General features: G+C 33.7%; 1 protein-coding gene across 1 annotated transcript; it reads left to right on the forward strand.

Moving 5' to 3' along the window:
- Positions 1 to 240: 240 nt before the first annotated feature.
- Positions 241 to 4,848, forward strand: LOC100378581 (phe13-bombesin receptor-like). The gene is made up of 4 exons (XM_006820147.2): positions 241 to 385; positions 2,861 to 3,006; positions 3,304 to 3,404; positions 3,656 to 4,848. The coding sequence occupies exons 1-4, from the start codon at positions 241 to 243 to the stop codon at positions 4,401 to 4,403; spliced, it is 1,140 nt and encodes a 379-aa protein (XP_006820210.1). The 3' UTR covers positions 4,404 to 4,848.
- The last annotated feature ends 13,731 nt before the right edge of the window (positions 4,849 to 18,579 follow it).

The raw sequence follows: 18,579 nt of genomic DNA on the forward strand, positions 1-18,579 counted from the left end.
CCTTGAAAAAAATGGAAGATCCCTTTCTGCGAGGTGTGTGATGTGCATCTAAAACGTGATCATTGGTCACACGACTTCAGTAGGCAGCAACGCTCCGTTAAACACATTTTCCGTGATTGTTTCTAGTTGATACATCGGCATAAACTGGGCGTGCATGTAGCACACTCTGACCAGATTCACTAAAATCAAACCTAACTTTATATTGATATTTAGCCTGGAATTGCTAACATCTTGATAACCATGGCGGAACTGGATCCCGATATGTACCCGAACATGGACGATATATGGCATATTGATAAAGCTGATAAAGATGACGTTGCTCCGAGTGCAAAGACAGTCTCGATTGTGTTGCTATATCTAGTCGTGCTCTTACTAGGCGTTGCAGGTAAGATTGTGAAGCGATTAATAATAGTCATTGATACACGTTATATCGAATGTGTTTCAAGTTAGAACCTTGATTCAAAATGCAAAATACAAATTCTCCAGAATAATAATATACCGACGACGATTGCAGATAAGTGCAATATTTCAAAACTAAGACTGAAGCGTTATATATACATTGTTAGTAGTTATTCACCGTGTCTAAAAGGTTCCATTTGTCGGCACAATTAAATGACTAGCATACCGCTTAAAACGTGGCACGGGTGGTCCATCACGAATGAAGCATCTTTAGTCCCCGGGTGTCTGGGTTATACAATACAGACAAGTTAAGTATCATGTTAAGCACCTGCAACAGTCGTGATATACATGAATCAATGCAAGATAATTTGGTAGTGGGTAAACGGGGAACCTACATTCTACATATCAAATATATTTCATGGTATCTTGCCGTTTTTATGTACATCACAAACTTAGATAAATGCTAGCCCCGCTCCAAATAGAGCATGTTAAATGATATCCTAGGCCCACTTTGACATTTACATACTCAAAAAGGTGAACAATTCTATGAACGCAGTGTTTGATCATCCATATTACTTTCATTAACTCATTGATTTCACGTTAACTGCCAAAAATGTATCGCTTATGCAATGTCAAAAACAGCCGCTGGAATTCATGAAATATATTAGGTATTAATTCGTACTTCTTAAAAATATAAATAAACATGTGTTTTGAAAATTCATTTAACATAGAAGCACGTTTAATTTTAACGACAGCTTTTCTGTGTTGTATAAATATGACTACTGGAACGGCATTTTATTTTAAGGTATTCACTGGAAGGCCGAAAAATCTAAATAGACATGGCCATCGAGATGTAAAATAGCACTTAAACGTAATTGACATACACTTTAGTTTTACTGCCATAGATGAATCACACTTTCCAGTTGCCTGGTTTCAGTAAAGTGATTTCATTAATAGTGAAGTGGAAGAATGTCAGAGAAGAACGACTTTTTATTAAATTCAGCCAATCTTCTAATTACTCATCGAAAAATGTCAACTCGAACCTGTATCACTTGTCTGTATCTCACGTGCGATAATAACCTGAGTCGATTAAAAAGTATTATTACAATCTTTTGCGACCGTACAACGTTCCATCAGCAAAGAGTAGACCTGCAAATAAACAAGCTAAACAAATATCAGACTTAAGTTCCAATTTTGTCACTTGTCAACACCCGCATACATACAATAACAATTTCCATTTACATTGGCGTTTTACCTCTACTGCGACAGACGGGTAAACATTTCCACTTGACTGAATCGATTCGAGTGGTTTCATTAGTAATAGTGGAGTTGATGAATATCAGGGAAGAACGTTTTATTAAATTCCAACAATCTTCTAATTAATAATCGAAAAAAAATAATCAATTCTAACATGTACACTTGTATCTATGTCTCACGTTTAAAAATAACCTGACTATATTGAATAGTTGTCTGAGATTGAAATGTGACATCACAACCCAATTCAGTGCGTACGTACGTACGACGTTTCAAATACAATGTGTAAGCATATTGAAAGAATATCTTAAACAAATAGATACCATTAGGATTAAATCCCATTTGTGTGAATTCAATCCAGAGCCGCATATATACAATATTAACCTCCATTTACGTTGTCATATCAAAATGCGCTTTTACTACGTAGTTCCCTGTAGAATAACATTTCACAAGATTGCTGTAAAACATATAACCATTTTAAGATAGACATGGAATTTCACTAATACTGATGGTTACATTATAATCATAAATCGGTTCTATTGAAAATTCCTAGATCACAATGTATATGTTTCTTTTCATGCGGCTTACTTACTGCATTAACATGCGGAAAATTAACGACCAGGTACCATCTATCGTTAGCAGCCTTCAACTGGGTGTTAAGCTCGTAATAAAGAATAAAGTAATATAAGTACCTTTATTTTTTTCACAATAGTAAATATATAGATTTCCTTAATGCATATAATTACCTGCCAGAAATGCATTTGATGAGAAACAATTTTAGATTGTATAATACAATTTGAAGTCCAAAAACAAGACTATTACGCCTACTAGAAATATCCGAAAAAATCGCAAAGCAAAAATTATGTATATCACCCTATATTACCTGAGTGTGCACTTATGAAACTTACAAATTCGGTGGTAAATGCATGTACCATACACCAAATTAAATATTGGCTTCTCTATTTATCAGAAACTGCTGTTACGATATTATTAGTCTACTAGTTTAAATTAACATTATTGTATAAAACTATTCATCACAGTCTATCATTTGTGAGACTAGTGGATTTATACAATGTCAGCCTAATTGCGCTATCATGGTATTGGGCACCCCTTCGATTACGTAAATTGCAGTAAATTACCGTTTCAATCATTTATCTACTATTGCTTAACAAGTAAAACATCCATTTTCTTTATTTACAATTTACAGGCAATGCATTGGTAGCATCGGTTGTCGTATTGAACGAGCACATGCGAAGTGTAACCAACATGTTCATTGCTCAAATTGCTCTTGGTGACATTATAATGCTGCTCCTGGCCATGCCGTTTGACATCATCAGTAAATACGTGTATGAAGTAAGTTATTGTTTTTCTTCATTTATGAAAACCTTCTTTATTATATCATGCGATACCATTATCGTTTAGGATTACAACAAGCATTCTTCACCGAAAGAGCTACACTGTCGGTGATACCATTATTAATACATTCTAGGTAACCTCATTTCGATGATCAAATGTCAATAAAACACATGTAATGTGACGTTGATGAATGTCACGTTTAACTCAACATCGCAAATATATTTTGCTCAACGTCAAATACTCTATGTGCTCTATTTATCCTATATAACCAGGTGTTTGGTTTCTTGCACACAGGATTGGAGTTTTGGCTCTTCATTTTGCCGGAGTATGTCTTTCTTTAAGGACTATTCGTTAGCCGTTACAATATTCACTCTGACAGCCATGAGTATTGATAGGTGAGTATCATAATGCTTTATGACATTTGCTGAATTCATTACTCAGACCATCCGTTATATTAGTAATTATGTACACTCGACTGTCATTGCTGATGACGTAATGGTATTATATAATGTCATGTCAAGTGATGCAAAAGAGTTAAATTTGTGTTCAATTAAATTCAGTTAGTCAGCATCATTGCATCATGCGAGATTTGTTGCATTTTACGAGATTAATAGTGGTAAGGTTTTTGCTTCTCTTCCGTTTTTAGACTTCTCACCCTCTCCCGTGCAATGAGGCCATACAGCATTCGCACCATGAAGAAGTTCTTCACAGTAGCTGTCATCATTCAATTGCTCTCATTGTCTGCAGCTATTCCATCGACTATCTTGAGTGACGTGTGGCGCGAACTCGCTTATGGACATTCAAATGTCAACGCCGTGAATGCGTCATCCACACGTGTTTGTAAAGTGAGTGCGAGATCTTCGAAATTGCTAATAGTTTCTGTTTATCGTCTACTCTTCTTATACTTTCTGCCTCTTGGAATTATCGCCGTCTCGTTCACGAAGATTAAATCTTTTCTCAGATCGACGGAGGCCAAAATGTTGCTGTCTTCAAATCAAAAGATCATGGTAGCCTGCAAACGGGCGCTAAAATTACTGCTCACTTTAGTCGGGTTGTATGCTGCTTTGCTACTACCAACCGTTGTTGATACCATAGTCCTGTTCTTAGGTAGCGATGGGTCATCATATTATAATAGTAAATGGTATTCACTGTATGGATTTCTCATGGATACTGCATTGTATGGTATCTGTGTATATAAGCCTGTCGTTTACGCCATCATGAGTGCAAATTTTCGACGTGGGTTCCGTGAGCTGACGTGTTGTGTGAAGGGAGGATCAGAAAAAAGTATCTTCGACAGCCTCGATGACACCTCGACACTGGATACCGATGAAGTATGGTTCAACAGTGATGGCAGCAAAAGTAGCGTACAACACGATGTGGGTGACAAAGTGTAATATGTTGGATTTTAGAATAAAAAATAGAACATACAATGACTATCGTGTAATATATGGAGGTAATCCTCTTGACGTATTTAGTCATACATCGACACGCTGTATCTTCTGTCATTGCATGCTTACGAAAAAATATATACTTTCTAGACTGTGTAACCAGATGAGTGGAATATGTCACGTTGCAACTATTGTGCATCCGCCAAAAAGTGTAGAATATGGGTGCATGTAGCAAAAGAACATTACTAATGCATTTGTGGTTATTGATCAGGCACGTTATATCATTCACTGGTCTACAAGCGCATCGTAATTTTAATGTGTTTTTTATGTTAATGGCAAGAATTTACTTCAATGATAATCAATGCAAAATGACTGCTTTACTACCTAGAATCAAAAATAATTATGTATATTCAAAACTGAATCACAAAAATATATACTACATCTGTGAAAACGTGGCTGAAGGTAAATTTAATATATGCTACACAATGTGTCCAAACATGCAGGGTTGATTTGAAACTGCCTCATCCAAAATGTTATACCCATATATGCATATGTATATGCGACTAGCTTCAATGTACTCACTGTTTATAATGCAACCGTGCAGCCGAGTCTTTGTAGTATGCTTCAGTGGTCTTCAAAAAATCCATACCTGTGAAAAGTAATTATCGTAATCTTATCGCCTATGTGTGCATTTTGGCAGGACGCTGTATGATTTTATCAGTAAGCGAACGCTGTAGACAATCAGTGATAGATGATTGAAATTTCTCGTTTGAATTTGTCTATATATGACAGTGATTAGTAAACTGCGATGTGTATCTATTTACTTACACTGTAATTGACAGATATGGCCTTATCACGTCGGCGGTGAATCCTCGAAGAATTTCATCAAAGTGTATTTTAGATAAAGACATAAATATTAAAATTTAATTACTAGTATACTAGTTCAAATGTCGATCTAGTAAAATACGATATAAAAGAGTAATTGACTATAATACAAGGTTTGCTGAATTATAATACCGGTACTGGTCATTGAATGATAATTATATGTATCTAATATAGAACGTAACGTATATTTGAAATGATAAAATAGAAAGCCAAACGCAAAAAAATGAGATAGCTATACAACAAAACAACATGGTTGGTTTTATTCTGCTAAGTCCGTATTATGTTGTGTTCATGTCCTGTGTTATTGATATCTGCGGCAGGGAAGTGGATTCCAAAGATTGCGTCTCACTATCACCTACGTTATGGGATCAAATTAACAACCTCGTGGCTGGAATATACAATATAATTCGTTATATCATATTAAACATTTGCTTAGAGTGTAGTCAAACACAATATTCTTGTGTTTGGGTTTATTTGTTAGATGGTGTACTGATTTGCATACAGAAACTTAATTATCTATTCATAAGTTTAAGACAATCGTTCTCAAAGTTGAATTGACCTTGCATGTGGGATGTTAGATAACGCCCTAATGTGTGTTTGGGGTCAACAAAATGCAAATTACACTACCCCCATTTGTTAGTACACTAAAACTAATAAAACTGACGTAAACAAATCAATATTAGTATACTAAAAAGTTAATGTGTGCCTTCATGTCGGTACCTTGCAGTTCTTAATTTATTTATTTATTTGGCGCTTGTCGTGGGATGTGTGTGAAGAAACATTTCAGCAATTAAATTGGCAGAAAGCTAAATAATCGAATCATATATTACAGAAAAGTCGAACAAATAAGATGATAAATAAGGATTCAGCAATGGGCGATCTTACTTGATTCAACACATTTAATAATTGCAACCTAATAATTACTACAGACAGGCCAAATCACGTTCTGTCTACGTTTATATTATGCAAGTCGTATATAAATAAATAAAAAAAATATTACTATTAACTGACAGCTTATTAAATATCCTCCACAAGATCGATAAAATTGAGCAACTATTGACATGTTACCTACATGAAATGTACCTTATTCATGAAGAACAGTTTACAAATTCCAATGAATGTAATGAATGTTCCTCCGTGTCATTATAATGGCAATTGACATGTAAGTTAACCTTCTTTTCACTAGAAAGTCATACGCGTGTCTAAAATTGAGTAAAAAGGGTCGACGGGGGAAATGCGAAATTGATTTCCGCTCAAGCAAAGGAAAAGCTACGAGTAATTACTGTTGTGTGTAAATTTAAATGTTTTTCTAGAAAGAGAATAACCTAAGTTCAGTTTTTTTAATTGGTCCCCATACAAGGTTAAAATCGCCGTGGAACAGTGAAAAGCGTTGTCAGTATAAGACACCAGAAATCATTTGGCTTTTTGCCACATATACGACAAGTTTTTTTCAACGCTTAGATGTAATTGTTAGTTGAGACACATTCAGTGATTCATTGCAATAAATCAATTTTGGACGTAGTATACATGACATGTAATTAACAGTGCTATTTGGAAATGCTTTCCTGTCATTTAAATCACGGTCTGTTCAGTTTGGCTTCATGTGTGAATACAGGTATGCATGTAAGGGGTATACTTTTCCGAGTTCATTCTATATGTCTGGGTCTGTAGTACTTATGCAGAGATGTTTTAAGTGGTACTGCCTTTACCAGTTAGACCAAGACTTAACATCCATTCATTTATTTTTAAAAGATATAGTGTATATTTTGTTAAATATGACGATATTGTTACACAGAAGATGTCACGTGTATGTTGCATACCTTAAGGTTCTTACATGTATTTTTCAACGATGTTACCATTGTTTGTAATTTATATTTATAGTTGTATTGTGTGTTTTTTAACTTTTTATTTTCTTTGTGTGATTTTCCTTTAATTATATATGATTTAAAAGTTATTTCTACATACGGGCTTTCACACATAATGCTGAAAACATTGTAATGAGCCATGTGTATGATACTTTCTTTAAAATTGCTATTCACAATATCTATACAGTTTCACATGGAACTGAGCATGTTTGACGAAGTGGGAACAACAAATTCCCTTGTGAATATTTTGTGTGTGTAATTGCATTCAATTTAAACAGCTTGGGAAAATGTATGCTTCATTACCCGGCTTATGGTGAGTAAAAGACAGTTTGAACCCCCGGTGTTTCTCTTGAACCTTCTTTATTAGTATAATATGCACACTGATTGTCACGGATGTTTCATAAAACTTGAAATACATCACGAAACATTTAATGGCACGCGTTACCATTTCAAAGAAAGGTATTCAAATAATATTCAAGTCAAGTCATGGGTGTCATTAAATTGTTGTACTTAATAGGATAATAATGCGGTGCCTGGTGCCTTGAATGTTACTAAAATGTTAACAACTGTTGAAGTATTTTAATTTAAGTCATAAGACTATTCTCTGAGTAATGTAATGCTATGTCATTTATACCATAATGTTGACATACGAGTCCCCAGTTTGAGTCTCGAGTGTTTTTTTCATAACATTAGTTGCATTATTCCATAAATTTCCTATCAATAACCACTTTAATGACACATTTAAGTCGCCGTAATACACACTTTTCCAAAATCACTAGAACACTAATGTGTTGATAGCAAATACAGATTTGTATAATGCAATACACATGTTTTCAATTTAAACAGTGTGTTTTTAATTAAAACTGTTTGATCTCATGAAAAAACACGGAAGTGCTCCGAAGATTTACAGTGTACTTAATGCAAAGGGGAACTTTCACATATTCATTTTTGCTGCGCGTCTTTAAAAAATGTTGGTGTTATTTTAACATAAGTATGAACGTTGCACGTTACAACTGATGGTAATGAATTTGTGCCAACAAACTTCTTTCGTTGGATGCACAAACTATGAATAATATAGACCAAGATGATCGCCGGGCGGACATACATGCATATATATGTGCACACGAGACGCTTACTTAATGAATAGCAGATACAATGCTTCAGTATTACTGAAAAGAGTAGACTAAGGTGTCGACAATCAATGTTTGCAGTGGTTATTGACATTTTTATTTGTTACGCAGAATTGTGAGTCAGACAGTTGACCTCATCATTTTATATATAAAGTGTGCTCAATTGGAGTATGCAGGTGTGCTTCGACATATCAGCCACTCGTAATAAGCATTAGAATCGCGTTGCTTCCCGGCATTAAACATAATTTTCTAAGCAGATTTTATATGGATTACGTGTTTCGACTCGTAGAGCAATCACCTTGCTGATACATCCCATATAAATGATGCAATGTTTGCAAAAAAAGGCAATGCTTCAAATATTAACGATGTATTGTTAATAATGAGAACGACCGCAGATGGCAAATGTCGTGTATCAATAAACCTTAAGATGAAATCTTATCGCTTACGATGAATGTACTAGGACAACTAATTAATAGTTTGCAGCATAGTACGATAAATCAGTATTGTACTGTACAAAGGGTATATATTCAGCTAATTGTCACTGAAGGCGATATATATATAGCGCCGTAGGACGCACTGATTGAATTTCTAGACTTGATTTACTGAACTACGTGCTAAGTCAGCCCCGCAGTAGTTAACGTTGATAAAGTTGTTTTCAGATACTTAATTGTATGAGCATACATCAACCGATACAGTTATATCTCAAAATCTCAATAAAACTGGTAATCCGTGTGTGTACATCGTAAATCCGCGTAATTAAATTGTGATAAGTTGGTCATCAGGTGAATCAACGTAATTAAATGCTGTTTTTTTGTTTTAATATAATATAATTTAAAAAAAACAGAATTTATTCATTTTGCAATAAATTGTATTCCAATATAAAGATATTGATCTAAAAAAGGGGTCACCAGCCTTTTTTTCTAGAAATTGGTGGTTGTATTTTAGTAGAAAGTCGCCATTTTGACTCTATTATATCACTTTTACCACATGTTCCTATGGCAGAGATACTATGCAATATCTCAAAATCTAATCTGGTGACATAGGCTGAAAAAATCATATATTGTTAATGATGGAGTACTTTTTGTTGTTCTGAATTATTTAAAAAATCTGGGTTTCAAAAAGTGTCAAAAAAATGCATATGTTAACATTGTGGAATAGTTCTAAAAATAGCAATCTTCAAGAAATATTAGGACACGTTTCTCAAAAAACGTAACTGTAACATATAAAATAATGCTATTGTACCATGATAGATTAGCTTCATGATTGTACATAATAAACTAATGAACATTGTCATGCGATTTATGACCAATTTTGTCAAAAAATTATGACTAGGCTTCTACCTTAATATATTGCTTCATATATTACCATTCTCCGAATTACGATTGCCGGGAGTTTTGAAAGAATGTACTTATTCTGGACGGCTGAAGATGCAGCCGACCATGGGTTTCGAGCATACAATCTGCCTGATACTATAACACTTCCTTACGAACACCTGACCTAGGAATATGCTGAATGCATTTCAAGGGCACAACATGTGTTCTTGGATAGCTCATAGATTATAAATATGTTCATATACTACAACATAAGAATGAATGTTCCAAATATAGTCCAATATTTGACCACGTGCACCAAATATTGGACTTCTACGTCAACAAAATTGTACCCGTTTATTCATTCCCTTTTTTTATACTTTCTCAATATTCTCAACATGACAGACATAAAGCCATATAGTTAGTTACAGCGGCTTTGATTATATTATGGCGTTGAATCAAAAAAAGCTTCTGCTATCGATGTCTGAAATCAAATGTGTTCGAATCAAATTTTGAGTGCATTATAGATTCATGTGTCATAGTCAATACAGATAAAGTGATATCGGACAGGTTTTGTAACGCAATAAGTCAATATCGCCAGGCATAGAAGTATAGAGTACATGTAACCTTCTTCGCATTACGCTTCAATATGACGTGCTTGAAAGTTATAGTGACTAGACACACTAGACTAACACACTAAGTATAATTTATTAAAGGTGGGTGGTCGCCTTCGGGATTCGTGCTCGATATGTGTCTCAAACGATTCATATGTATGTAAATGTCGTAGTTGTTCGAATATAAAAGCCGCACCAGGAAAAAGAACGACAAAACAACTTAAGTGGGGTTTATAAACGAATAAAAGTCGAGCCTTCCCCAGATCGTGATTTATGTTAAAATATTCCTTACCAAATTGTTCAGCGTCCATGCACTACACTATGTCAGCTCAAAAACGGCCGCACAGAACAATTCTATATTCCAATAAGGCCTCAAACGGCGATTATTATCAACATCGCAAACAAATCTATGCCGAGTTTTATTTACATGCTTTAAGTGAGAAATGTTTTTTTTTTATAATCATAATGCCATGATTTTTTTTAAGATGACGATCGGAGATTATATGTATGTATACAAAACGTGTTAAATACATTGTTTGTTTACACGAAAATGAAATATTTTGATCATTTACACGGAATGACATAGACACGATGACATTCTATAATTTAAATTGGTTTTCATTTAGTGTATAGGGAATGAGAAAAATATCACGCCTTGCCAAACAGCTGTCAACAATCAAATTCTATTGTTTTTTGCAATGAATATTGATACAGACTTTCAAAATGCATTCTGTGATTTCGAAGGTTGATACAATATGAGAGTATCAGACTTTATTATCAGTATGGAATAATATTAATGAATATTTATGTTTATGAAACCATTAACACCTTAATAATATTCGTCTATCACTGCTTAATGCAGCCAATAACGTCAGGCCCAAACGATATCCAACTTAGAGATTATTCAGGGAATTTACAAGTTCAAGAATACGAATCAAATGACAATTGTTTGTTTTTATGATTTGTACAAATCAAATATTCAAATGGCGTAATGAATTTATATAAAGAGTGAGCGAAAAGCACCACTATATATCATTGTAAATTCCGATTAAATTATCGCCTGCTTTAGTACTTTAGTACGGTTGTATTTCTATTCCCCTGCCATTTATTGAAGAGTTGTTTATTGAAATATACGTTTTTCTGAAGTTGTTATTGCAATTTATCTCAAGAGAAATAAACGTGATATATTACATCTGACATCTGTCACTAACCGTATGTATGTCACTAATTATATGTATGTCACTAACCGTATGTTGTATACAACATGAGTCAACATAAGTAAAGCCCGAAATTCATTACCCATTTCCCACATTTCTAATTCATATATTATTCTAATTGCATTTAAATATTATTTGGTAAATATTAGTTGAACAACAGATAAGACCAATGTTTTCATACATTCGTTGTACATATTGTTGGAAATTGCTAACTGGAAAACAAATCCTAGAACAAATACATTGTAGTGGTAATGTATTTAATAACTCTAAAGTTAACAATTACCAGTTTGCTGGTGTGATAATTCACAGGAAGTCTGTAATTACAATTTGGTTGTAAGTTTGTAGATATGTTTATTATTTTAGCGGGTGAAAGAAGAATTGTACATTTTGAAGCAAAACAATCATAGTCTTCAGAAAACAAAAAACAGAATTTCATATGATTCACATAGTCATTTTTAGTGTATGCACATCACGTTTCAAAAATCCGATCAAAATACGATGGGAACAAATTATAGTAGTGAGTGTTTTAAGGGATATAAATGTGACATTGAAGTGTTTATTGATAGAACATTTATAGAATAATACATCCAACTTTATGCAAGCAGCATTAACAAAAATGTGTGAAAAGTCTGAGAACTTGATAATAACTTATGCTATATCTGCCAACTAGACAATCACCAAAAGTAACGTAATTCAACGCATAATGAGATCACCTTCAGAAAAATAGTTTATATGATCCTCAAACCTATAAGATCTACTGGAAATCGAAACACGTGCTGAATTATAAGTACCACCTGGCCTAATAGAATGTGACACCCCGCATTTTGTGAACGGTAGCTGTAGTTCCAATTTCTCGAAAACGGAAAGCAAAATGGTCAACAGTGTTTCAACCCGACGAAACACCAGACTGTGAATATTTCGCAAAGTGTTAATGCATAAGGTAAATAAATGTATAAGAGTAAATTAGTGGGTAAAAACTTTTAACAGATAGAAAAGTGAAGAATTAATGAAATATAATGGATGTAATGCATATATGCAGATTCGAGGATTGAGTGAGAATGGGATTGTAAGAGAGTAATTTTATTTATAGAGAGCATGTTTCTCTGAAACTAATGTTGTTTTCTTTATTTGTTCCACTAATTTTGCTTTTCCCAGAAATTTGTTGTACCCGGCGATACTGTATTCGAGACAACAATGCCACATGGTAAGAGCTTGGTCTCTTTTATTTATGTCAATGAAAAAAGGTTTAAATATGTTATTGTTTATGTCTTTTTTGAAGTGTCAATGTTCACATTTGGTATTGTATATATATCCTCACGAAAAACACACTTCAGCTGCACTTAGTCGAGGACACTTCTTCATGCGATTGGTATTATTTTCACAAAAACTATATATGTCTGTTGTTTAAATGTTATACTCAAACTTATCTTATTAATGTTAATATTTAGGAATAAATAGAATAAATACTTACTTTATTATTTGATTTGTTTATTGTATGTTATGGTTACTGTACAATTATAGTACAATAGTAATAGTGTTTGATCAAGAAACATATCATTTGATATATTCTGTTTATTGACACTTTTCAAAATGATAATCCTAATGATTTGTTATCAGGGGAAATACATTTTAACATGTTTCTATAAGCATTGTTAATATTTCAGATTGTGTTTTGCGGGATAGCACTGTTGCGATGATAAAAAAAATTTCGATAGATATTTCTGGTGGAAACACTTATCAAAATGTGTGTCTAAACACTTCATTAAAACATAGCCCCGGTTGATACAGATTTTTACCTGGCGTGATCATAAACATGTTACAAAATATGTGTCCAGTAAAGCACTTTTAAGAGTGTTGTGATAATAAGCACTTTTAATACTTGTTTCCATTGGAAAAAACTTTTAAAATGTGTTTCTATTGGAAACACTTTACATAATGTTTTATGTGCAAAAACAGTCCTGAAATGTTGAAATAAAAACGCCGACTGCAATTGTTTTCGCCATATACACTTTTCGTAATTATGCAGAATATAGATACTTGTTTCACCACAAAACAGTAAAATAACTTAATGTGTTTAATTATAAAACATTTATTGTGATTTTATAGTGGGGACAAAAATAAATAAAATAAATAAATTATAAAACACTTAAAGTTACAGTGTATTTGGTATAAAACCGTCAACTAGCATTGCTTGAATAACGTATTTGTCTTATCAACTAATATATTATCAGTTTTCCACATCATTTACACAAACTTAGGTATATACATATCAACTTAACCTATCAAACCCAAACAAATTTGTGTACAACATTGAACTATGACAATGTCAGTTCTAACAAATATTCTTTGAGACGGCATTGTGAATGACCCTCATTCACCAGTCAATTCGTCATGTTAAAATCCTTATTGTAAGAACAACTCTTAACCTATTCAAATTATTAATACCTAAAGGCACATAAATCATTAACATCACATATTTTCTAATAAAACGGTGCCTGAGTAGAGGGTATTCATCATAGAACTCATTAAAAACTTCATAAAACATCCATATATACGTGATCAAACTGTATTATTTGTACGACATTGTACAAAGATCAAATCGCAGATAGTGACCGAGCTCACAATGCTGGAAATAAATTAGTGTATATACCAATGGCAGTCAAGATCTAGCTGAGAGAGAGAGACGCGCAATACTTGTTTTACCCGTTCAAATAATCTCATTCCACCTCTCATGTCACCATATATATTATATATTTGTATATGTTAGTACATCATATTTACTGTTGTTTAAAGGTTTAGCAAATATTATATTGTTAATTGTGTTAGGTATTATGTACTATTGCCGTTTTAGTGCATCAAACATTTTTAACGGCAGTTTACAAAACATACATTTGAAAACATTAGATGGAATTAAATGTGGGGTCCGTCATCAAAATTACTAATCGTAATTACAATGTTCAACTATTACATTAGTTTGACGAATCATTTGTGTTTAGCACTTTCTCGAGTCTACGGTCATATTGAGAGTGGGCAAGATGATTCAAAGACAAGCAAGTAACGCAAATTACACAATCAGTCTGTTGTTCAATGTTTCCATAGCGTACACATCTGTTGTCGACTATAACTTTGATCACCTGAGCACTCTTGTACATGATGTCCATTCTGGTGTGACACCAAGACCACGGGTCAATACAATGTGACTACAAACTGAAAATATTCAAGTCAATATTTTTGAATAAGCTAGCAACTTAGGGAGTCAACTTCAGAAGAATATATATATTCGAAACAAGATTGTGTAAAAAAAATATCTACGGGTTTGACTGCAATATTTCAAAACTAGCAATCACGCCAATGAACATACGGCAATGCAAATCAGATGCCCAAAGTAAAACTTGTGTATGACGTGTGAAGCTTATTCTTGAGATCAAAGATTCACATTGACATACATCGTGCTGTGCGGCGTATTAAATGGCGCTGCGATATCAATGTCTACAGGCTGGTACATCAGTTTGTTAGAGCATCAGTCCACACCGATTATATCCATGTACACATGATACCGCAAAAATAATAATTTTACATTAACATCATATCAATAAATAGGGCATTGAGTTAGAGAGTATGAAGGTGTAAAAATTGACATATACATATATTTTGATAAAGTAATATAACAAATGCAAATATGTGTAATTGACCATGTAGCTTATACAAATAAGTCAAATCATGGATAGAGAAATTCATAAACGCAATAAGCAGAATGAGTAGTGAATATTCTAGAGTCATTTGTACAGTAAAGACAGAATCTTACACGCAAATACACAATAAGCAGAATGAGTACTGAATATGCGAGAGTTGTCAACATTCAAAAAATAATCGCTTATAATGTTGCATAGTATACTAGTAACATTCCAATGCGAACTACTATGATAGGATGATCATTATGGCCATTCTTGATAAACCAATAAGGGGTCTATTATTGACGGTTGATAAATATTCTGATAAATATAACTCGTGTTACATGAACGTGCTTAATATCGTATTGGGTGACGGCAGTTAAAGACCTGATGTCATGTTAAGATGTCGTAAAGGTCCAGTGCATATAAAGTGATTATTATTTCTGAGACTAACGATTTATATTTATAGGATGTGCCAGACAGCAGGGGTTATATGACGTTGGACGCTACGACTAAAACAGGTCAATAAATAAGGTGTTTTTACTCGACAAAGAGGAATCATTGTGTAGGTAATATATATTGTAGCTTAGGGATTTTCCCATAGAGGTGATCAAAAAAACTGCTGCTGTCGACAATGGCAAACACGGCCTCCAACAGATGTTAGCTACACTCTATTACGATTTCCCAGGAGGTAATGAGCTTTACATACAGGCAGGGCTCACTTAAGGTAAATCACGGTAACGCTTAGCGGTTAATGTGAAAGTATTATTTGTAATAATATTCGCTGTCCGTAAAAAGACAATGTAAAGGCACTCCGTATAAAATGTATGAAGCACATAACAATACAGCGCTCTAAAACTACTTAATATAGTATGTGACTTGAAATTGAATATCATACAAAAATGAAAATCTAGACATGTCAAAAAAACCTTTGAGCGGGCTTTATTGTTTTAACTATCCCTTCAATTATGCACTATGCCGAAGAAATATAATACTCATATAATAGCAATACGTCATTACGTAAATATACCATGTCTGTCAATATTGAAATCATCATCAAACATCAACCATGTGAGTAAAAAGAAAACGTCTAACGAGCTTGCAAAGCGATCGTTGGATTGATGTTTTTCCATTTCTCATAAATATGTATCACGCGTTAGCTTCAGGTCATTTTGACAATATAATCTCAATATATCAAGTACACGTTTATTTAAAGTATAGAACGGTGTAGACGGGAAATTAATTTTGTAGAATTGAGTGCACTCACTCATCATGGTTAATCCGGAATAATGAACAGTTCGCTCAAAGAACCCACTTACCATAGATGAGCTGACCTAATGGACAGTTGGCTTGATGACCAGCGATGACCCTATAAGCAGTTAGAGGCTGCAAATAAAAAGCGGTAAATCATGAAAATGTGCAAGTCATTATATACGCCTAGTACTCAAAATTATCGTTATTCACTCGCTGGCGTGATACTTTCAATGTCAAGTGTGTCGTGTCATGATAAAATTAATTATGTGTATTATAGAAAATGTTATAGAAAACACAATCTGTCCTTACAACTCCTAAATCGTAGAAACATATGTTTACAAAGAATCAATTTCATCTAGCATAAATGCACAACTCTTCTCGAACAGTGACTCAAATTCAGGCATGCATACTTTCTTAGTAAACATAAATTTTCAAAGGATCTCTAGAGAGTCATTCAGTCAATGTACTTGTAGAAAACATATGTGGTCAAATGCATATATTTCAAAATTGACATTGTAAATACAAATTTCAAAATTTTGAAGTGTAGTAACTATTTAATATTTAGTTCAAGTAAACTGGGTTTTTTTCCGAAACATGTACCGTTCACCACATATAGGCATCAGCTGGAGATTTCGAGTATACTATTGCGCACTTACTTTATTTCCTGCGTGTTTGTCGCAGCTAATCGACCACATCGAAGAAATGCAAACGCAGATGAACTCGATAACCTCCCACAATAAACGAAGCAATATGAATAACTTGTTAGATGTAGAGAAGCATATAATTACAAAAGCAAACTTAAAGTAGGGTCAGATGATCTGGTAAATGGATTTCATTAAAAAGCCGCATATCTGTCTATCAATTGAAATACACACGAGTAAGCGTATACTTAATAAAAACAATAATCAGGTGAGGATACCCATTGAAACGAGCGTGGCAAAAAAGTCTATCCGCATAGGTATATTCGTCGTAACCAAGTGAACAGTCGAGAGAGATTAAGCTGTCTAATTTGAATTACCTCGTTTAAAATGAACACATGATATCTGTTATCGTAACACGTGAATGCAATTATTAAATTATAGATTATATTTTGAGATCTGTAATAATCACGGCATATATAACGAACATACGTTTTCATTTATATACAAGCAACGTTACAATAATAATCATCACCCTTTCTTAATCAACATGACAAATACATATGTAACTAAACGGCAACCTGAGAACACAACCCCCTGCCACAGCTGCAAAATTACTCATCCCGAATGACATCTCTACGTACTGTATCATTAGGTTAGGACACCTTTACCATGGATTACGATGACATCAAATCGCTTGGTTCATGACTCAAGGGCAGTTCTTTCGAACGCATTCTTTTAAATTGATTTGGAACCCGTTAAGTTATGTGCTCACAAGCAGACACACTGTCGTTTAACGTACTAACGGTTATGTAAGAAAAACTTCAATAAATTTTGATCCTTCCAGTGTATTTAATTAATCGTGGGTTTACATGAGTTATAATTGAAACTGGGCATGTAATGAAACCCGATTAAAATAAACCTTGATACTATTATTTCATATACTTGATGTATGATTAGATATAGATTGCAAAGAGAGGTAGTTGCCAATCATGCTATTATTTTAGCTTATAAAAAAGGCAAATGCATATTTTATTGAAAATTGTCAATCTGTCAATCAATATTTCCCGCACAAAATAAAATCAATATTGTCATTCCGTCCTGATATTATACTAAGTACGCGATAAGATTTCCCGCAGACTAAATTCAAACGATCAATTAGAATGATCAATTTACTTGCCGAAAATTATTGTCCTTTCGGTCATCTTGCCCTGAATAGTTTATTGAATATTTCACAACTTTCCAAAATGGCTAGGCATTGAAAGTGTTGAGCATATAATCGCCGTACCTTTGGATGTTTGATCACTGTGACACAAACTTGATCTTCTTGTATATTAGTGTACACGTCCTATAAAGGTTTCAAAATGAACGTTGGCATGTGTCAAATTCATACAGAATTTAATAAACATACAGATAAGGCTAGCATATTCCATTTATGCATGTGTATATTGTGTGAAATGTGTGACGACTTTATCGGAATTTCTAATATTAAATCACTGAATCGTGTCAAGGAATTTATGACATACATGACTCGTATGAATGGGATGGGCATGTACGACGGCATCGTGAATACATTATTTAGATAGGAAGCAATCGAT

This window comes from Saccoglossus kowalevskii, chromosome 18, assembly GCF_978046115.1.
Source record: "Saccoglossus kowalevskii chromosome 18, keSacKowa6.1, whole genome shotgun sequence".
In the NCBI taxonomy this organism is placed as follows: domain Eukaryota; kingdom Metazoa; phylum Hemichordata; class Enteropneusta; family Harrimaniidae; genus Saccoglossus; species Saccoglossus kowalevskii.